Source organism: Lemur catta, chromosome 8, assembly GCF_020740605.2.
Source record: "Lemur catta isolate mLemCat1 chromosome 8, mLemCat1.pri, whole genome shotgun sequence".
NCBI classification, from domain to species: Eukaryota; Metazoa; Chordata; class Mammalia; order Primates; family Lemuridae; genus Lemur; species Lemur catta.
The window spans coordinates 58,867,913-58,891,212 of record NC_059135.1 but is presented as its reverse complement, the minus strand read 5'-3'; the positions used below and the strand labels follow the sequence as shown (position 1 = coordinate 58,891,212).

The 23,300-nt window shown below is 33.2% G+C and overlaps 1 protein-coding gene across 8 annotated transcripts in view; it reads right to left on the bottom strand.

Annotated features, from left to right (window-relative positions):
• Window positions 1-23,300, bottom strand: part of LOC123643698 (sodium channel protein type 1 subunit alpha) — an 85,760-nt gene that overhangs the window by 28,691 nt on the left and 33,769 nt on the right. For 7 of the 8 annotated variants that reach the window (XM_045559356.1, XM_045559358.1, XM_045559354.1 and 4 more), the window contains exons 12-16: window positions 22,416-22,548; window positions 21,330-21,568; window positions 19,815-19,988; window positions 18,481-18,837; window positions 16,462-16,944 (exon numbers count right to left, since the gene is read on the bottom strand). In XM_045559356.1, the coding sequence (XP_045415312.1) occupies window positions 16,462-16,944; window positions 18,481-18,837; window positions 19,815-19,988; window positions 21,330-21,568; window positions 22,416-22,548 (1,386 nt within the window). Of the gene's footprint in view, window positions 1-16,461; window positions 16,945-18,480; window positions 18,838-19,814; window positions 19,989-21,329; window positions 21,569-22,415; window positions 22,563-23,300 lie in introns of all 8 variants that reach the window. The other variant, XM_045559362.1, reaches the window with a different exon arrangement.

Sequence of the window (23,300 nt, the reverse complement as noted above, 5' to 3'; positions counted from 1 at the left end):
GTTTCTGAAACAAAAGAAACAATGGGTTCACACACTGATAATTCTTCCATCAAGTTAAAAGTGAAAATAGTCTATAGACAAAAAAATCAAGATGAGCCTAATAAATGAGGAGAATCTACAATTTAATCCTGAAGTGAAAAACAAAACAAACCAAAAAACTCCACCTATTCACATCACAAACCAATAACGAAATTTTATGTGATACAAATATTTAGTATCTTCATAGAAATTATTTCACCAGCTCCAACTACTTTTGGTAGTATAGACATGACTTATATTTAATTTTTGTTTATGATAATTTTGTCAACCTAATTATATGCTTGTTAAAAAGCAAATATCATAATAATAACATAAGGGCAAGCAATAATAAAATCCTTGGGTATGGTATTACTTTAACTCACAAAAAAATTTTTTAAAATAATACTTATAAAGTCTTTAAAAATTTTAGACAAATCTACTTTTTGCTTAGCACAGTTCTTCACACGTAGTGCCAAAATACAAATATTAAAATTCATATCAAAACTTTGTATACGTTACTAAATATAATTATTAATCACCTAGATTTCAGTTTTTCAGTCAGCAACTGTGAGTCTTAAGGTAAATAGATGTGAACCTAAAATAATATAAAACTAATGTATTTCATACCTACTGATTGCCTTCTTAAATAGCCTCCCCTGATGTATCTTGCCTGGATGATGACAAATAAGTTGTTCCCTTTTTAATATACAAAGTTGCCCTAGGTTTTACTGGGGTCAGACTCTCTCCAGATGAGGGTGCTATTGCCAATATAGTCAACTTTACTGTATGAACATTCTTTAAAATTAGTTGTTCTTGTTTTATAACTCAACTTTGTGATATATTACCAGTTAATATGCTTCTAAGTATACTTTCCTTTTAATACATACAGTTGGGAATCAATCTATATTTTAGATATTTTAGGATGATTTAAAAGATGATTAAATGCCTTTGTTAGTATTCCACTGGAATAGCTACTCTTAGGAAGTTCTCAGGTCTAGGCAAGTGATCCTCTGCATGTTTACAAATTGACTCCTAAACACTTCTTAATATACAAGTATATTCTACAGTCTGTCTGAACTACTATAGGAAAACAGAGGTGTGTCGAATGGTACTCAAACTCAAATATGCTCTCAATTAAAATAATGACTTCTTTTTTCTATTCTAAACCTCCTCCTTTAACAAGTTCCTGATTCTGGTTGTTCACAATCACTCATTCAGCACCTAAACTCAAAATCTCCTGGCTTATTCTCACTTATTTCAAACATTAACAGTAATCAAAAGTCAAGTTTACTTAATTTTACGTCTGAAAGAACTGTTTTCTCAGCCCCATCTTCCAAATTCCTATGAACTTTCTGTTCATTTTTGTCACCTTTTCTTTGAAGAGTTATAAATAAAAAAATATAAATAAAAGAGGCCTCATTCTAGCCTCATCTAACTTAGACATTTGTGGACCACAAAGCTTGGCATATGGTAAATGCCCAATAATGTGTGGTGAATAAATGAATGGATGAATATCTCTGTTTCAGATATTACTGCAGATGAAGATTTTGTCTCCAATTTCACATTTCTCCCAAATCTCCCAAATCTATCTTTCACAGGTAGAAGCTGCACTTATCAAGGTGAATTTCTTAATGTTCTCTGGCCTTTGCTGACAGTGATTATTTTTTCCCATCATTGTGAAAGAATAATAATTGCTCAGTTATCTAAACCCTCCTGAACACTTTATATGCACTACTGTTAGGGCACATATTGCTTTTTATTATAAACTACCTTCATTCTATTTTTTTATGTAAATAGATTTGGGAGTATAAGTGTTTTTTTGTTACATGGCTGAATTGTATAGTAGAGATATCTACGCTTTTAATATACCTGTCACCTGAATGGTGTACACCTCCCCTTCCCCTTCTGAGTCTCCACTGTCCATTAAGTCACACTGCATGACCATGCATACCCATTGCTTAGCTCCCACACATAAGTAAGAACATGCAGTGTTTGATTCTTTGTCCCTGTGTTACTCCACTTAGAATAATGGCATCCAGTTCCATCCAAGTTGCTACAAAGACAGTATTTCATTCTTTTTGATGGCTGGGTAGTATTTTATGGTATATACATACCATGTTTTCTTTATCTACTCATTGGTTAGTGGACACTTAGGTTGGTTCCATATCTTTGCAATACTGAATTGTGCTATGACGAACATATGGGTACAGGTGTCTGTTTTAATAAAATGACTTCTTTTCCTTTAGGTAGATCCCCAGCAGTGGGATTGCTGGATTGAATGGTAGAATGACTTAGTTCTTTGAGGACTCTCCATGCTGTTTTCCATAGAGGTTGTACTAATTTACATTCCCACCAACAGTGTATAAGTGTTTTGTTTTCACAGCATCCAGGCCAACATCTATTGTTTTTTGACTTTTACAAATGGCCCTTCCTACAGGTGTAAGGTAGTATCTCATTGTGGTTTTTGATTTGCATTTCCCTAATGATTAATGATGCTGACATTTTTTTCTTATGTTTCTTGGCCATTTGTTTCTTCTCTTTAGAAAAACATCTGTTCGTGTCTTTTGCTCACTTTTTAATGGGGTCCTTTGTTTTTTCTTGCTGATTTGTTTGAGTTCCTTATAGATTCTGGATATCAGGTCTTTGTCAGATGTATAGCTTGGGAATATTATCTCCCATTCCATAGGTTGTCTATTTGATGATTATGTTTTCTGCTGTGCAAAAGCTTTTTAGTTTGTCTTGTTTATTTATTTTTGGTTTTGTTGTATTTGCTTTTGGAGTCTTAGTCATAAATTCTTTACCTAAGCCAACGTCAGGGATGGTTTTCCCTAGGTTTTATTCTAATTTTTTATAGTTTTGGGTGTTACATTTAACTCTTTACTCCATCTTGAGATAATTTTTATATGTGGTGAGAGATAGTGCTCCAGGTTCTGCCTGGAATTTTCTCTGTAAAACACAATGACTGATGCCCTTGATGTGCCAAAAAATGCTTAGATGGTTGGCTATTCTGTAGTACACCTGTATACTTCTGCTTTTGCTACATGAATTGTATGCTTATCAAAAATAAGGTATGCTTAGTTTTAAATCAATTTATACCATTTAAATTAATGTAATTATGTAATCTTGTATAATTTAAAAAATGAATTACTTAAGGGCAAGCAATTATAAAATTTTTGGTAAGATTTTACTTTAACTCACAGGAAATTTAAAAAAAATACTAAAAGAAAGTTGTATTTATAAAAACTAAGTTCACATCATTGAATAAATTTAATAAAAATACATTTCTCACAAGTACACATATACAGTAAAAAAATTGTAAAATTAGGTGTGAATATTTTAAAAAGAGGTAGAAATATAAATTTCTGGGAAGATGCTGAATTCAGGTTGCTTTATAGGATTCTTTAAGATCTTTGTCCTCTTTGGAAAAATCTAAATTGGAATCATAGGTGATGAATTTCAGGTGTGGTTCATGCTAAAGAGATGATGTAGTACTCTAAACAATGAACCCATGCTAGAACAAAGGACCTAAAGTGACATTTTTAATCTAAATATGTGTCATTTGAAATAAATAGGATGATTAAATGTTTGGGATCTGGAGGAGTTTATGTACCTTTCAGGAATAGAATATGATTAAAAATTAGATTTAAAAAAGCAGTATTCATATTTGGCTTAAGCTCTACTTCTTAAATCAACATTTTGTGAAAGAAGTCTGGTAAGCCACATTGTAGCCAACCCCTTTGGGGTTGGCTGATTCTGACAATGGTGAGGGGACCTTTCCCCCATGTTCAAATCATACTAACATCAGATAACCAGATAATGTGACAAGTGAATATTAGAAAGATCAAACTACAGGCAACTGGGCTCATGTCAGTGAATCTATTCTAGATAAACTATGCTAAATGGAGAAACGTTAGTGATTTTCTAGAAATTCATATATAATGTAAATAAATGAACATTAGTGTGAAAAAGAGAAAACAAAACAAAATAAATACAGAAGCAACTGAAGTATTACTGGCCAAAACATGTAAAAAAAAAAGTTTTGAATGCTGTGCTAAGTAAGGACCATTAATAAATAAATTAAAAATAAATTAATTAAATAAATAATCCTATTAAGCAAGAGATTCAAATAAATAAAAACATTAATTGAAAAAGGCACTGAGATCTTTTCACTTGAAGATGATGGTAAATTAATAAAAACAAGAGAGAAAGGCACCAAGATGAAGCTTAAACATTTTTTATAAAATATTACATGTTTAGTCATTAATGCACTTTACAATTCAAACACAACACGTTTGCCAGTGATGAACTATACAACTACATTCCAATCAACAGTTATACAAATGTTCACTATATATCTTTCAATGAAAGATGAATATCTGTCTTATTACAGAAGAGGGGTTTCTAGTCTATGTTCTGCAGAGATCTAGGCTTCAGTCTTAAGAAGGAGGGGAAGGCCAAGCAGGCAAGTTCCACCACCATCTAATTTGCGTTTGCATGGTGCATGAAAGAATACGTTTACAAGGCCAAATTGTTAAAAAGTATTGAAAAACGGCATATAGCCCCATCCACTTGGGACACTGAGGCCAGAGGATCATTTGAGCCCAAGAGTTCAAGGGCAGCCTGGGCAACATAGCAAGACCCTACCTCTAAATAAATGAATAAATAAATTTAAAAAATTAAAACAATATATTGAAAAAACATAATTGAATCAAAACTTGGGGAAAGGCATGCCTAAATTTTAAAAGAAGATATTAAATGGAAGAAAAAAATGTATAGCAATTGTAGGAAAGATTATATGGAATTAATAACATGGGTTTCAATGAAATCAAGGTGCTAGGAGGAAAAAAATCCCCCAAATCTAGGAGAAGGCAATGCAGGGAGTAGATCTGGATTCAGGAGGAGAAAAGGTGATTAGAGAGCTCAGAGTGGGTGTGGCTACTGGGTTTGCACAGGTAACAGAAGTCTGGTGTGTGGCTAGAAAAATCCTGTGATCATCTCTGACCAAGAAGAAGTAATAGCTATTCCCACCTTAGAAACAAAGCAATCATCCACATATAGGTGAGCTTTTAATTTAATTTTCTTATTAGCTCTATGTGCAATATTCAATTACTGAACATTTATTGGAAGATACCATGTTCTGGTATTTGTGTTAAGTGTTGGTCTCATGGACCCACTGCACCAGCATAATGCATTATTTACCTGTTTTCTTTTTCCTTTTCATGTGCTACTTTTTTTCCTTTCTTTTTTATTTGCTGAATTGAAGAGTAGAAAGAACATTATAATTATTTTAATATTAATTTATTTGATTATATTTAAGGGTAATAAATCTTAAGGTTTGTCTTCCAATTATGTTTTTTTTTCCATAAGTTGTCTCTGTCTTTTGCCTATTTTTCTATTGAAGTGTTAGTGTTTTTATTAGATTGTAATTTCTCTTTATACATAGAAAATCATTTGAGTTTTAACAAGTATTATTTGCCAAACATATTAGTTTTTTATTGCTGTGTCACAAATTACCATGCTCTAAGTAGCTTACAACAGCAGATATTCACAATCTCAAGGTTTCTGTAGGTCAGAAGTCTGACATTTCATTCTCTGCTCAGGGTCTCACTGGGATGCTGTTAAGGTGTTGGCTGCAAGAGCAGTTCTCATCTAGGGCTCAGAATCTTCTTCCAAGCTTAGTATTATTGGCAGAGTTCATTTCCTTGTAGTTATGACTGAGCTCCCTACTTTACTGCTAGCTCATGGCCAAGGATGACTCTCAGCAACTAGAGGCTTCCTTGGTCTCTTGCCACATGGCTGCTGTATGCAGTTTACAGCATAGGTGTTTGCTTTCTTCTGGGCCAGCCAGATTATATCTTTCTGACTTCCTCTATGTGACGGTGAGAGAGAATGCTCTGCTCTTAAAGGTTTTACCTGATTAAGTCAGGTCCACCCAGCATCATCTCTCTATTGCCATAAACATAATATAATCATAGGGTGATATCTCGTCATATTCACAGGTTCCAACCACACTCATGGGGTGGGAATTGTGCAAGAGCAAGGGCCACTGAGGCCACTTTAGAATCCTGACTGCCACATCAAAGTGTGTGTGTCTTACTGATTTTTTTTCCCTAGAAACTGTTATCCTAATATTTGTTACATTGATAATTTATTAATTTCTCTCTTTATTTATATTCCCTTTATTTTGTTGTTGCTGTTTAACTTTTTCAAATTAAGATATTTGTTATGTTCTTTTATGCTTTCTTAATCATTCTTGGCAATATTAAGACATTCAATAACAGCTTGGCCCTATTCCATAGATTTTGACATAAAATCTTCTTATAAATGAAACAGCTATTTATGTATTTTATTTGTCCCTTAATTCAATATTTGTTTGAGAGGAAATTTCTTCATTTTCAAGTGGTTGGAATTCCTTCAATCAATTTATTATTAATTTCAGGGTTAACTGCATTGTGATCAGATAACCCTATATAAAGTCTGCTTTCTTAAATTTATGGAAGTTTACTTTGACCTCTACTTTGAGCTCCAGTATATGGTTAATTTATATAAATATCCCATGGACACTTGAAAATAAAAATTCTCTGTGGATGTGATTTTTGAGATAATGTGCAGCAATAATGCATTTACTTTTCTTATTTATGTTATTTAAATTTTCAGTGTCCTTATTTAATTTTTTCTTTACATTTTATCACAGGCTAAGTTGTATTAAACCCTAAAAACCAGTATATTTTTACCAATATATTTTTATATTTCTCATTGTTGAAATAAAAGATGAAGTGGCTCAGTTCTTTATTTGATTGGGATAATAATATTAATACTCAAAAAGAGAAGGAAGAGCTCTTTAGATGTATGGGAAGAGTCCATCTCTACATTAGAACATGAAATATGAATTCAGATAAAATATTTAAAAAATGGGTAAAAAGCAAAACTAAAATATTCTCACTTTTACTGATTTAAAAATAAATGAGGCTAATTTATTTTTCCGTTTTGTTCTTAGATCAAAATTAATTTTATTTTGAAATTCACCATTCATGTAATAAAGCAATTGATTCTCACTGTTTTCAAGATTAACAGAATATTTTAAAAATCCTTTTTAATATTTATTAAGTCACTAATCATCCTTTAATTTACTAATTTCCCAATGGGCTAGTTCATTTGAAAATAAGTATATTTCACACATGACCCTCAACAGCTAAATTATATACTTATACACTGATTTGTATTATTCATATATTTTTGGCAGGCTGACTTAATATGCAAGCTGAGAGAATGGAGAGACCACATTGTATCTGAAGCATCCACTTTGCCTTATACATTAGGGCATTCAATAACCACTTAATAACTACAGAACTGATGGTAAGAGCATTTTTCCTCCTCAGTGGATTTATGCAACATTTCTTGCTTTTAAAAAATGTTCTTTACTATAGTAAATGATTTTGACCTTGAGGGTGAAGCAAAACAAAGCAAAGCAAACAAACCACTCTACAATATTTCTTTGAGAGTAAATGATTAAATGCTTATCTCTTGTTCTCTAACTTGATCTTAGAATATTTATGCTTTTAGTTTTATACTTGGTTTCTTATGGGGAAATTATTTATACAATTTAATAGTTCAATTTATAATAAGTGATATAAATAAATCTGGAACTTAAGGGTCAAAAGGATACAGAATATGTGTGTGATACATATACACATACTATATATATATTTTGTATATATTATATATAATATACATATATACACAATAAATATCATATATTAATTATAATAAATTATATATGTGTATATAATATACACAATATATACAATATATACATTTAAATGTAACAAATAAAAAATATTATTCCAAGTACTAATTTTTAAAGCTGGACAGGTACTATTTTAAAGATGAGGATTTTAGTATTGCTTTACATATATACAGGGGTACACACACATATATCATGCACATATAGATGCTAAATCATACATAAATTAGGTGCTCTACAACCTCAAAAATATTAGTATTAATATTTCATTGTGCACATTGTGCACTAGCAAATATTTCCAATGTACACTATGCATATTAAAAATTAAAATCATCTCTATTAAAGACTTTCAACAAAGCAACAATATAATATCAAAAGGAAAATACACTGTACTGAGATTTAGCAGTTCCACAGGGCAGCTAGAAAACTCAAATATTAACTCATTAATTCCCACATCATTCCCAGTTGATTTCTTCATCAAGCTGTATGTTGGAAGGACAATCTTCAGTGGATTTTCATATTTACTAATTATTAATTGTTCCTATTAATTAGTCAAACACTTGCCCAGTGTAAGGGTGAAGATGGAGGAATATATTAAGAGCTCTAATATCTACTCTGAATTCTGCTTTTACAAATGTCAAACATGAACTTTTTCTATTAATGATTAGTTATAAAGGAACAAAAGAAACATAACATCTCAGTCCAGCAGAAAAGCATTATAAAGCAAAAAAGTTGGAAAGGAAACAAAAAAAATTCTGCAAAATTGCATTTATAATTCTCAAGTTAGAAACCAAAATTGCAAATCAAATGAGTAATTTCCTTTGTTAAATTCATTTTGCTGAATTGAGCATAGAGTTTTTGTAATGTTTTTTTAACATTAATTTTTAACATTAAATGATAACATGTTTAATAAGTGTCTACTGGGTAGGAAAACTCTATAACTATACAATGAAATGGTTAAAAGTATTGTTTTGAGGGTCAGACAAACTTGGGTTTGAATCACAATTACCAGTTTTATGGTTTTATGGGCTTTAGGCAATTATCTTGATCTCCTTAAACTTTAGGTTTCTAATTTGTAAAATGCTCCTTACTTCACATGGTTATTTTAAGGATCAAACAATGAAACAAATGAAAAATATTTGGCATGTGCTTACTTGATAAATGGTAATAGTTTTCATCACAGTATTATGTAATTTGTAATAGGTGTAATTGCTGATATTTATAAATTCTAGTATATGCCAGGCATCAATACTAGGAAACAAAAAATAAAATAGTGACTATAGTAGCCTTAGTACCTGTTCTCATGGGTTCACAGTCAGATAGATAGAAAGTACAGATAAGCAAATAATTGCCACACACTATGATAGGGTTCCTGTAGGGTATATTGAGAGCACCACCCAGCTCAGTCTAGGAAGGACAGGGTAGAAGAAGGGGATAATTGGGGCCAGAAGGATGAGTCAGGTGAAGCAGGATGGAGTAAGAGAGTATTCCTGACAGAGAGAACAGGTATAAAGATGAGAACTGATAAAGCAAGCAGATCAGGAAACAAAAGATCAATGTAGCTGGGTGGGAGGGGGTGGGACATATGATTTCACAAGCCTTGACGAGGTCAGTGGTGGCCAGTTTGTGCAGGGACTTGTAGCCTTGTTAAGTTGGATAGACTCTATCCTGTGAGCCATGAGCAACTCCTAAAAGGTTAGGGAGGAGAGAGTTATGACCAGATTTGCCTTTTAGAAAGAGCTCCTATTGTTGCGCACGGACTAGACTAGTAAGGTGACAATTAATGTGGGAGACCCATTGCGGGGCTGTAGCAATAACACTGAGAGATGATGGTCTGAGTAGGGATGCAGAGAAGTAGATTTGGTAGTCCCTGGTAATCCATTAGACACAGGGAGAGGGAGCTTGGGTTTCCATGGCTAGAGGGTAGTATTCTCCATGGAGAGCAGCTGCCATCTCATAGAGATCATGTGCTTGGGCTGAAAGTTGACATATATTCCTTAACCGATATATAGTAAGGATAAAAGTATTAAATGGAAAAATATCAGCAAAGCAGCAAGTAAATTTTTTTAAACATGGGTGATATAACTGGGAAAACAAACTGAAATCTAGAAGTCACTGCTCATCGCCCATTTATTCATTCATTTAATAAATATGTTGTATGTGATGTGGACTTAAGGTAAGACATGGTTAGTGTTTTCCTGTTCTCACAGACCTGGTAATCTAATGATGCATCACAGAAGTGCTTCCTAATGATTTGGCAGACTCTTCCAGGCAGTGTTAAAATCAGAAGGATGTGCTCCTTAAGTACAACCTTGAGTACCCACAGTCTCGAGACTAAGTGCTCTGGAAGTAGAATTAGACTTCCACAGGTCAGTGTGGGAGGCAGAAACAGATCGTCAAAAAGTGCAGGCCAGTATGGAAGGAAGAGCACCTTTCAGGGTTGGGCAAGACGAGTCACACATGCCTGGCTATGCTACTAACTTATGCCCAGTGAGGAGAGATGGCTACTTAACACCAAATCTATAGTGACACCTATACTTAGTTCTTCAATAAACATTGTCGAAGAAATGCCACAGAAAGTACCTTTTCAGAAATTATTGAGAAGATTTACAGTAGCAGGAAGAGCACAGACTCTGGATTCTAGTCCAGGATCAACCGCTTACTATGTGTGTGACTTCAGCAAGTGTTCATTTGTTCAAAATATGGTTTTTCCTCATCTGTGAGACTGGAGTAATAATATCTATCTTATGGTGTGAAGATTAAATGAGACAGTATGTGTAAAGCCCTACAAATAGAGCTTTGTTCATGATGATGCTCAACAAACGATATCTGCCATTAACATGATCTGAATTACAAGGACCAAAATGACATTTTTACTCATTATTCTGAAGCTCACAAATTACAAAAACAAGTCTACTTTTTTCTTTTAAAAAATTTTTTTTCTTAATTACTTTAGTAATGTGTTATTTTTTTATTTCAAAGAGGTATAATTTTAATAACTCAGTTCATTTAAAAAGTATTTATTTAAAAGGAATTACAGGAGTAATTTTGCTGATATCACCTTATGTTTTTGAGTACTTTTAACTTCCAAACTGCTTTTAGATCCTTATAACATTCCTGTAAGCATTATAAAACAGATGTCCTCATTTAATAAATTAAGAAACCGGGTAATATAGAATTAGCAATTTGCCTATAGTAGAGTCAAGGCTACTTGACTCTTAGTCTAGTATTTATATAAATCAACCAAAACTCAAAAAATTATTGGTCACTTAATAATAGGTACCCAATATGGTGGTAAGTGCTTTAGAGGATAAAAATCCCATAAAATATTATCCATAACCAAAGAAACTCACTTTTTAATTGGGGAGACAGAATTTTACATTATATTTTACATAGTCTCAGTAGTTCTGCTAGCTTTCATGGCTCTCCAAGTCTTGCCAAGCCACCATTCTTCATTATTAATGTTCAGTAGAAATCTGCATTTCTAGCTGATCATTACTCTCACTGTTGTATGAGTCAAGACACTTTCTGAGGTTTTAAAAACAATTCCTCAAGTTATTTCGATGTACTTGGTTGAAGTCTCTTGGGACTTAAAGAGATGATGAAATGTGACCCATTCCTTGCCTTTTCTTTTTTTGGAAATTGACAGGAGGAAAGTGTCAAAAAGACTTCCACTAAGTTTGTTCTGGAATGGAGGACAGTAATGTGTGACTACACTCCTGATATAGGGTTATAAATATGTAAATATGAGTTTCAATTTTTTTACCATGTCTCTTCACATCAGTCTATTCTTAGTTTCCTGGAAACTGAGACTACTTGCCCCTTCCCTCCACCCTTAGCCTCATCTCCTGTGATTTTATTCCCCAGCAATTTCAAACTGCTAATTGTTTCTGAACAGACCCTGTTACTTCATGTCTTAAGGTTTTTGCATATTTATGTTTTCTGATTGGGATGCCCTTCAGAAAAATAATTTTCTTAAATATTTTAAGGAGTTTACCATATCAAGAATTTAATCAAAACAATTGTAAAATTAAACAGAAAATATAAAGTTAATCACTATCCCCAGATTACTTTATAAAATAATTTATTACAGAGGACAAAAAGAAAACAAGAAAAGAAGTGGAATATGTTACTAGTAGTTCTGGTAAGAAAACTAACTGAACAGTGTGGTTGGAAATGCAACTGGTAACAATAATAATAATGACAATTAATTGAATACTTACTATATGCCAGGCACTGTACTAAGTCCTTCAGGTATCTTATTTAATTTTCCCAAAAAAGAATGCAGTAGGTAACAATATTCCCATTTTTGAGATGAGGAAATTGAGGATTAGACAGATAAGATCACACAGTATGTAGCTGAATGGAATTATATAAATCAGTATCTGACTCCAGAGTATAATCTTTCACCAACAGTATTGTAACTGTAGCCTCACATGTCTAAAAACAAATGATCAGAATATGGATAATAAACAATGCCCATTTGTAATTTTAACCTGAGGCATTAATATAATTTCTGGGGTACTGTAATGGCTTATTTTCCTTACCACTACCTTCAAAGAGCTGATAGAGTGTTTCTGAAACTTAAGAACTCCTGAACTTCTGGCTCAACATCCAGCAACCAAGAGGGTATACTCTAATGAGACAAATAATTTATTAAAATTCAGCACAAGCAGTAAAAGCTTCATTTACCAGTACTTCTCCCTTCAACATACAATCTGCTCTTGACATAATCTATTCTATTTCATTAAAATAAAAAAAACTGGTCTGTATTGAAATACTGGTCATTATTGAAATTTGGGAATGAAAACAGTAACACATTCAAATGGAATAGGTATAATAGAGGCCATGAAAGATAATATTTTTGAGTCAATAAGATATGTCCCAATATGAAAATTCATATTTAAAGGTTGACAGTCATACTACCTGAAATATAGCTATGGCTTATTAGTATTGCCCATTAACCAGTCCCCTTGACACTTGGTAACTACTGAATAAATGCAAATAGGTGAAAAGAATAAAGGCTAACACAGAAAGAACCAAAATGATGAGATTACTTTAATGTACTATAGGCTGCATTCTTAATGGAGAATAAAGAGTCTTCGTCTTTTGGGGCATCTGCTGTCCGTTTCATTTCTCTAAAAGCAGAACCTCTCATAAATTCTGCCTTGCTTTGATGAACAAATTACAATATAAAACTGATGAAGCAATGAGGAGAAACAATTTTGTGTGGGTTTATTTCTGATCAAAAAGGAAGAAATGATGAAATGAAAGTGCCAGGAAATTTGAGGCAATATGGTAATCTATACAAGAATATGAAAGAATCGTCTGATTCAAAAATGAATGAGAGAAATTGAAATGTATTATTTAGGGGATGAATAGAAGTTTCAGTATTTAATTTTAAAAATTTCAGCTGGATGAGATACACACGCATTTCAACAGCAGTTCATATGAAGAGGATGAGGGATTATTAATATCACTTTCTTAGAGTACAGTATAAATTGAGAAGGTAACATTGCTAACAAAAACAAAAACATCAAAATCTAACTCAATTGAATCCCAAGAAAAATGGGGTCCAGAATCATGGGAAATAAAAATATATTTTCACATACACTCTCATCAGAGCAAGTGTGACGATGAGCATCTTTCAAAATGGTTCTATGAAGAAGAGTTGAATGAGCTGGAAAGTTTGATCTGAGTGTCTGCTTTTTCTCAAACATGTATAAGTAGGTCAGGACATAAAAAGAGACATGCATGCACATAAGTAGCTATCCTAAAATATTTCAGTACTTTGTAAGATGCATAAGTCGACAGTATGCATTATTTATTAGCTGTGCTCTATGCTTTACATCTCTGGGAACCAAAAAAGAAAGCTATCTGTTCTGTCTGGGGGAGGGGAAGGCTTTCTTATCACTACCTTCAAAGAGATGATACAGTGTTTCTGAGACTTAAGAACTTCTGAACTTCTGGCTCTACACCCAGGGACCAAGAGGGTGCACTCTAATTAGGCAAACAATTCATTAAAGTTCAGCACAAGCAGTAAAAGCTTCATTTACCAGTACTTCTCCCTACAACATGCAATGTGCTCTTGATGTAATCTATTCTATTTCATTAAAATAAAGAAAAAATACTGGTCCATTAAATAGGTTTCTCAACTCCAACTGGGCCATGACTCACAATTTGAGAAACACTGCATTAAATTATCTCAGTTTTTATTATCCTAACATTTAAAATTTCAATTAATGCAATGTTCCAAGACATAAAATGTCACAAAGCCTAAAGAACCAGAACTGCCTCTAGTGGTTCAGTGGATAGACACTTCAAAAGAGGTTAGTGTTCCTTTCAGCCCTGATCAATACAAACAAAAACAGTAACAGTATAAATCACATCAAATTTTTGCAGAAAAAATATTTGTTATGGATGGTCTTTGTAATAAAATAGGCCCCCTCCCCCTGTTTTTAACTTAACAGTTAGTATGTAGTAGCTCTTATTACTCATCAAATATTAAATGTAGGTCTAAAGATCCAAGAAAAAGAAAATTAAATTGTTATTAAATTAATATTTAAAATAAATTTTAAAATATTTAAAATAAATTAAGTAAATTATTAAATTTATTTAAACAGAAGTCCAGAACCAACTTTAGAAATATGAAGACAACAATCTCTCAAAACATTGTCCTCCATGTGGTTCCTTAGCAAAACCCAGGTCTTTTAATGAACAAAGTTTAAACTGATATAATATTCAAATTAAAAATCCTGAAAAAATTCCATAAAATTTTACAAAAGCAATCTATCATTTTTTCCTTAATCTATGTCCATGGACATGAGAGATGTCACCAGGATCTATCTACTATAATGTCTCTGTACTATATCCCCGCTGCTTCTCTCATTACACAAACCTGAATTACCTAAGAAGCCCAAGGCTAGGATCAAGGCAGCACCTTCTATAACTCCAATATTAGCCCTCTACTCCATAAAGTGGAAGATGACCTAGATTATTCAGAGATTCATTATAAATGCTTAAAACATCTTTAAAGGGACATATTCAATAATTCAAAAGAATGTCATATGCCTGTGGTATCTTATGCAGGCAATTATCAAAATGCAACAGACATGGTGATATATAATAGAACTGTATGCCTAACAAAATGTCTTTTCTATATTGTATCCTTTAAAATACTTAGACTATGTAACCTAAAGGGTGGGCACCCTACTCTTTTTGAGACTTCTAAACACTAAATGGGAACTAAAGGCTTGGTTCTAGATTTCTTTTGAATTACCTTATATATCCAGTAGAGTTTTAACTTAATATTTTTAAGTAGGTTGCTCTGGATTGAGTTGTGTCCCCTCAAATTCATATGTTGAAGCTCTAACCCTCAATGTGACTGAATTTGGAAATACGGCTTGTGAAACAGTGATAAAGATTAAATGAAGTCATAAGGGTGGGGCCCTAGTCTGATAGGGTTGGTGCCCTTACAAGAAGAGGAAGAGACAACAGAGCTCTTTCTCTCCATGCATATACGCTGAGGACACAGCAAGAAGGTAGCTGTCTGCAACCCCAGGAGAGAACCCTCAGTAGACATTGACCCTGCTGGCACATTCATCTTGTACTTTCCACTTTCCAGAACTGTGAGAAAATAAATTTTGGTTGTTAATCCACCCAGATTATGGTATAGTGTTATGACAGCCCAAGCAGACTAATATATAGAACAATATAATTTTAGTTAAAGGAGCTACATAGAATATAGTTCTTGTTAAATTCTTTTCCATGTCCATGAGCCAATGTGATGCAATGCAAGACAAACAGAACTGGTGGGAGAAGGCTCTAAGTCCAAGTCTTTGCTGTCCTCCCACTAGTTATGTGACCATATGCTCCCTAAGCCAGTGTTCTTATCTGAAAAGTTTGGATAATAACACATTTCTTTCCACGTTAACATAGGATTAAATTAGATGATGTTTATCCATTTATTGGATCATTCATTTATTCCTCTAACAAATATATATTAGTAAGCATGAGAAAACTCACTCATCTGAGTTATTCTTCAATTTATCAATCTTCTCTTTGGGTTAAATCTTTGTCTCTGCTTCCTCAATGAAATAAAATTTTATATGATGACAAACAAATTCTATATGGAAAATATATAATCACAAATACAGGCAATATAATACATGTATTACAGATGTTCCTCAACTTATGATGGCATTATGTCCCCAAAACCATTGTAAGTTGAAAATATTATAAGTCAAATGAATTTAATACACCTAACTTACCAAACATGGTAGCTAGCCCAGTCTGCCTTAAACATACTCAGAACATTTGCCTACAGGTGGGCAAAATCATCTAAAACGAAGCAGATTTTATAATAAAATGTTGAATATTTCATGTAATTTATTTAATACAGCACACTGTAGAGTACAGTATTGGTTGTTTACCCTCACAATCACATGGCTGACTGGGAGCTGCGGTTTGCTGCCACTGCCCAGCACCACAAGAGAGTACTGTATGCACATTGCTAGCCTGAGAAAAGATCAAAAGTCAAAATTTGAAGTATTGTTTCTAATGAAGGCATATTGCCTTTGCACAATCATAAAGTTGAAAAATTATAAGTTGAATCATCTTCAGTTGGGGACTGTCTATATATGTGTATATATATATATATTTGTATATATTTATACCTACCCACATCTATAGAATCTTACCTCTTTACTTTCTTCCAAATCGGATTCACTACTAAAGTCTTCCGTGTTTAAGTTTTCAAAGTCAGATTCTCCGACAGCAATTGGTACAGTCACAGTAAGACTAGGATTGTTTATGAATGACATGTAATCACTTTCATCGATAATGTATTTTTCAACACTGCTGCCGGTTCCTATGCCACTGGTGGTTCCATTTACATCTTTAAGATAGTCAAGATCTTTCCCAATTTCTGTTGTATGATTGGACATACAACTGTCTTTCTTGTTGTTAAGATCATCAAGTGGTTTAATTTCATCTAAAATCTTTTGTTTCCTAACGAAGGCCTGTACAATAAATTCATATAGTTTTCTTTTCACATAAGCTATTCCTTTGTGCATTCTATCCACAGCAATTTGGAGATTGTTCATTTCATTATCATCATCAGTGGCTGCAAGGTTGTCTGCACTAAATGAGCTCAGAAGCAAGGCCAGAAAGAGGTTCAGGACCTTAAAAACAACAAAAACATGATTACAATTTTGCCCCAGTGTAAAAAAGCACAAATTACGATCACTTATTCCCCTGAGCATGGCAGAAACTATAAATTCTTTCTTTTTTTCTTTCTTTTTTTTTTCTGTGACAGAGTCTCACTCTATCACCCTTGCTAGAGTGCAGTAGCATGATCATGGTTCATTGCAACCTCAAACTCCTGGGCTGAAGCGATCCTCCTGCCTCAACCTCTAGAGTAGCTGAGACTACAGGCATGCGCCACCATGTCTGGCTAATTTTTTCTATTTTTGGTAGATACGGGGTCTTCTTTTGCTCAGGCTGATCTCAAACTCCTGAGCTCAAGCAATCTTCTCGCCTGGACTTCCCAAAGTGTTAGAATTACAGGCACGAGTCACCGTGCCTGGCCTGTAAATTCTAAAACTAGATGAGAAAGAAACACCATAGCATAGTGATGAGAAGTTGGGTGATGTGAATTTGTGACCTGGGTCAATAGCTACTTACCTATACATTCTTGGGCAAAAACGTGATTTCTACTGCTCTCAAGTTCTTCCATTTGTAAAATGAACAAGTTGACTGAGCTGACCTATGGTTCTGCTAAGTTTAAAATTGTATGAATAGAAGAAAGATTTATATATGGACTATACAAGAATGCTAAACTTAAAAATCATTAATGTTTGAAATTATGCACTTAAATGTATTCTATAGTTTCCTTTTTGATAAACAGAGATATTAAATTGGAAGTTAATTGAATAATAACCATTATGACTCAGAATGAAGATTAAGGGTTTCACATAGGCATTGACGCTAGTTTTCTTAATTTACTGTATTTCTCATACCCCACTGTGACTAACCAGAACTATTTTTGAATAATTCCTAATATTTCCACAAGACTGGCACACTAATGTCCATACCTTTTGAAATATATTATATATTTCCATACTATAAACAGTAACACTCCAAATTTGAGAGAGAGAAGGATTGATCAGTTATTCCATTAGTATAATCTCAGGCATCGTTAGCCATGCTTTGTTATGACTTGCAGGCACTAGAGAATTGACCAATTCAGGTTGACTAATGCACCTGCCATATAATGTAGGGTGACTGGATGCTATATGCCACAAAAGGGCAAGGAAATGGCACAATTAGTATGATCACTTAAAGGAACCACTTTGTAGTCCTATACTGGAAGGTAATGTTGGACTTTCTCTTTCTCTCTTTTTTTTTAGACTTCTCTCTTCCTTGGTTCTGAATTCATAAAATGTTCCCAGCATATCCTTTTAGGCCTGTCTTCAATATGACACTCTATTGTAATTCACAAAATAAATGTAATGAAATAATTGACACAATGGAATTAGGTATAAAAATTGTAGGGTCACTGTTATATTGTCATGTTCTCAAAATGAAAATATAAGCATATCCAAGGTAAAAGGCTTTTTAAAGTAATAATTATACAGGATTTTGTTTAAACAAAATGTTCACCATTCTATTATGCTCTTAACATATTTCTGAAATACATATCTTAAGTGGGTACATACCACTAGGTTTCCAATGACCATGACCATCATAAAGACAGTAAGGCACATGGCTTGACCAGCGACCTCCATGCAGTCCCACATGGTCTCTATCCACTCTCCACAGAGCACACGGAACACAATCAGGAAGGAGTGAAAGAAGTCATTCATGTGCCAGCGTGGCAGTTCACAGTCACTGGAGATCTTGCAGACACAATCTTTGTAGCTTTTTCCAAAGAGCTGCATGCCGACCACAGCAAAAATGAAGACGATGATGGCCAAGACCAGGGTTAGATTTCCCAGAGCCCCCACTGAATTGCCAATGATTTTTATCAGCATATTTAATGTTGGCCAAGATTTTGCCAACTTGAAAACTCGGAGCTGGAAAATAAAAAATTAATATATATTATTATGATCTTTAAAAGCATTACATATATTGAGATTTTCCAAGAATGATAATCAAAATTATTTCTCTTACATCTGCCCTACCCTAAACCTCTCAGGCTCATCGCTAATTTTTGGACCTCCTAAGAAGAATTTGGTTTATCCACATTTTAAACATTTAGATTATTTTATCTGAGAGTGAATTGTTAATGATTACTTGGGGCCCAATAGTTCTTACTTTGCTTTATGAACATGGTTCTAAGACACTCCATCCCTGACATTAAATTATTAACATCTGAATCTGAATAATCTCTGTTGAAAGATATTCATTTGTCAATAGTGTGCAAAGTAGCATTATCTTGAGCCCTGATATAAGTAGAGAAAAATGTTTATTATTCATTAATGCTCCTTTGGGCACTGATATAGCTATATGTCCCTGCACTGAAAAACTTGGGATATTTTCCATGACTCTAAAATTATATCCCTGATCTGTAAGGGTATATAAGGGAATTTAATGGGCTATTTAGTAATCATACAAACTTTTTCTTCTTTGATTTTGGGAAGGTGCATATTTTCCAGAAGTAGAATTAGGAAAAGTTTCTGCATGCACATTTTGTATCTGATTGTCATCCACTGCTACAAAGAGATATTTTTAAGTTAAAGGGTGATGTATTTTCATTAAAAAATTTTCTTTGATCTGGAAATATTAATTGTAATAGTCTGTAGAAACAATAATTAGAGAATAGTAACTGAGTAATATAGTAAACTTTACATGACTATGCTTTGGAATAAAGGTTTTGGTAAATAAGTGGGAATAATTTTTTTCCATTTAGGAACTGTTTTTGACAACACAAATGTTATATAAAAACTTAAAATGCTAATGGTTGCATGGTAAAATCTATGACAGTAGTATGCAAGAACACTGATTGTAGGAAAGGCTTTTGTGCTTGTAACCTTTTTGTTTTGTTTTTTACCAATCGGAATGAACGAAGAACTGATAATCCTTCCACATTGGCGAGTCCAAGTTCTACCAGGCTAAGCGTCACAATAAAACCATCAAAGATATTCCAGCCTTCTTGGAAATAATAGTAAGGATCCATGGCAATAATTTTCAGAAACATTTCTGCTGTAAAGATCCCAGTGAAAACCTAAGATCACAACAAAATGACTCTATTTCCATCGGGTAATGATAAAGTCCATGGCATAATATGTGCTCTTAGAACATAATGCTTATGCTACTTTCCCCATGATTCTATTACTAACTTAAATTTACATAGTAATTTATAGTTGATGAAAGATTCTCATGTACATTATTTCATTTTATTCTCACAGAAACTCTAATAAGTGAGTAATGCAGGTGTTATAGTTGTCACTTTATAGATGAAGAAACTAAGGTCTTCAGATAGGCAAAGTAACTCTATTAATATCATATAACTAGAAAATGGCAAACTAGGATTTGAGTGCAAATCTTTTTTTAAGTGTTCTTCCCATTACAGCAAACTGCCTTTTCCTCTAGACTTCATACACCACAAGTATTGGCAAGATTTTGTTCACAAACAGTTTTATTTATCTATAAGCTTAGTCCCATTTCCCTTAAATCAGATAGAATTATTATACATGCTTACCTATTATTATAATATATGTATTACCATTGTCATTATTTGTTATGCACAAGAAAAAATAAATTTACTTCCATAGTATAAGTAGCAGAGCTTTAAAAGTATAAATAATATACTGCAAGATGTTATACATGTTTTTGCTTTTTACCATCAAAAATCCTAAACTTCAAACCAAATATTGTGGAAAAAGCATACATTACTTTAGATAGCTCTTTCTTGCAGCAAATAAAAGCTAATATCCCTAAATTGAATCAACTGGTAAACATTTTAATAATTTATGTTTTTTAAGCACAAAAAGAAAGAATTAGGTGGCAACCTTCACCAAAATTGGCCTTGCTAACCATATAATACACAAAGTGTACTAGAAGTTTTTAATATTTCATAGCTTTGCTGTAGAATAGATGGACAAAACAGTACATATACTACCTAGATCCTGGAAGCAGAAAACTTGGAGACATTTTTGATTTGTTAAATTATTTCTTGCAACGATGATGACTAAGAAGGATAAAAAAGTATAAAATTTTATTTTAGCCTTCTACAGCAAGTAAAAATGTAATAATATCATTTCAGAAAGTGTATTTTTAAACTATGAGCTACTTCTGCATCTTGACAAAGTTGTAAATATCACTATTGACTTTTCAAGTAGTACTGCAGGCCTATGCCTGTTGTTTTCCTTCTCAGTTTTTGCACAGACATTAAGGTCATTATTTTTGGTAAAAAGTAGGGTATAGCTAACTAGATATAATCCCCATTTTGGGGGTGGGGGTCAGGAGGCAGGAAGGGTGGTGGCAATACTGCTAAAAGCTATTGTAAACATTTCTCAAACAGAAAATTTGAAGACTGAACACATTTACCTTCCAATATGCTTACCAAGTTTCCTACTGTAAGCACATTATTGAAATGTTCCGTCATGGGATAGTGCTCCATGGCCATGAAAAGAGTATTTAAGACAATGCAGATGGTGATGGCCAGGTCCACAAAAGGGTCCATCACAACCAGGTTGACAATATGTTTCACTTTTAACCAATATGGAGAACAGTCCCAGATTAAGAATATGTTGGAGAATTTATACCAACAGGGTGGGCATTTCTGCCTGGACTCTTCAAGTTCTAGATTTAAAAAAAAAATAAGAACCACCACCAAAAAATACTTTTTACATATATATTTATTTCAGATGCACTAGACATAATTTTGGTAATGAGCACATTTTTATTTGCAACAGAGTCAACCTTTTTTGTACTTGTCAAAAAAAAAATTACAGAATTTATTCTAAGACTCCCAAAGATATTTCATTAGACATACACACAGAGCAGGGGTAGCAAAGGATAGTTTTTTCTCTTATGTACTGACACTGTGGCTCAGCACTTGGACTCAAGCTAAGTAAGTGGACATTTAAATGAAGTCTCAGTAGGAACAGGGTTTGGGGTAGTGTAGATGCTGTGTGTAACCCTATGTTAAGAACTGACTACATTTTCAACCTCTGGTTATAAAAGTTAGGGTAGGTATTGCTGTGATATAAGAACCATTCTATAAAAAAGACATCTTTTTAATTTGTTTTTATTTTGTGTAAATGAGCTCCCACTCCTCTCCAATCTTGAGAGTATTAAGGATGAGGCTGAAAGGGGCAGTGTGCTGAAGTCCTAAGCTAGGTGGAACAAAGAGAGGCTAACTATGGCTAATGAGTTTATAAACCCCCAACGTAAATGCTTTATTCTGCATTTTCACAGCGTTGCCACATAGTTAGGAAAACATTCTTAGTTCTAATTCATTGAATTTAAATACATTTTAAAGTTTGTAGAACATACGTGTACATATGATAAATAACTCTGGAATAAGACCTATTATTTTCTCATGAGAATGCACTGTTCCCAACTCACAAATAGAGATTTTTTTTTCAAATAAGACAACATAAGCGTAATGAAAATAATTGAAATGGGAATGCAATTTGTTACAGACCTTCTACTGTATTTGTTAGGATGCTGGCTATACTCATTGCTCTTTGCCTTTGGGAAGGGTCTTCTAGAAAGTCCATGGAAACATGGAAAGAACTTGACCTTCTCTTTCTCATTTCAGTTTCAGTAGTAGTTCCCTGTAAACAAAATGCTAATGCATTAAATGATTAACTTAAGCAATATGATAACCAAACAACCAAATGGTGACACAGTAAATTTCATGAAACACATGCATCATGCACTTATTTAATTGGTGATGGCAGATATTACTGACTTATTGTGTCATTAACCTGGAATGTCCAAACTGTTAACCATTTACTCATACAGCAAAAACCAAGATTTTTTAAACTCTGATTTCATAATTTTATGAAATAAGATATAATTTTGATTGAGTTGATAAATCCCTTGAGAAATATATTTAACAGTTACCCTTATTTCTGGACTAATAGTAAAAGCCCAGTAACTTAAAAGTCATACAAGTGATCAAAGCATTTGATTTTTGAGAAGGTAGCCATTTATTTTTAAGGAAATACCAATGATTATAACACACTTAGCTGCCATCTCATTTTCTGGACACAAGACGTGGATGGTCATTGACAACACAAACCGTATGTTAAAGAAAACACACACATGCTGCATGGACAACAGTTTCATCCAGGGTACCAAAGCAATAAGTCATCTAATTCTGACTTAGTCATGCCTCTTCATGCTGATATATTTCCAGTGAGTGAACAGTCTAAAAAGAGGCAGCATCTGTTTTGAAATTCCTCTTCTAGCTATATATTCACGAACACGTAACATAACTTTGTATACAGACAATTATTTTATCTGTCTGTATTAATAATTTATTTGTGTTTCTTCATTTAGATTAGTTTTGAGAAGACCTATA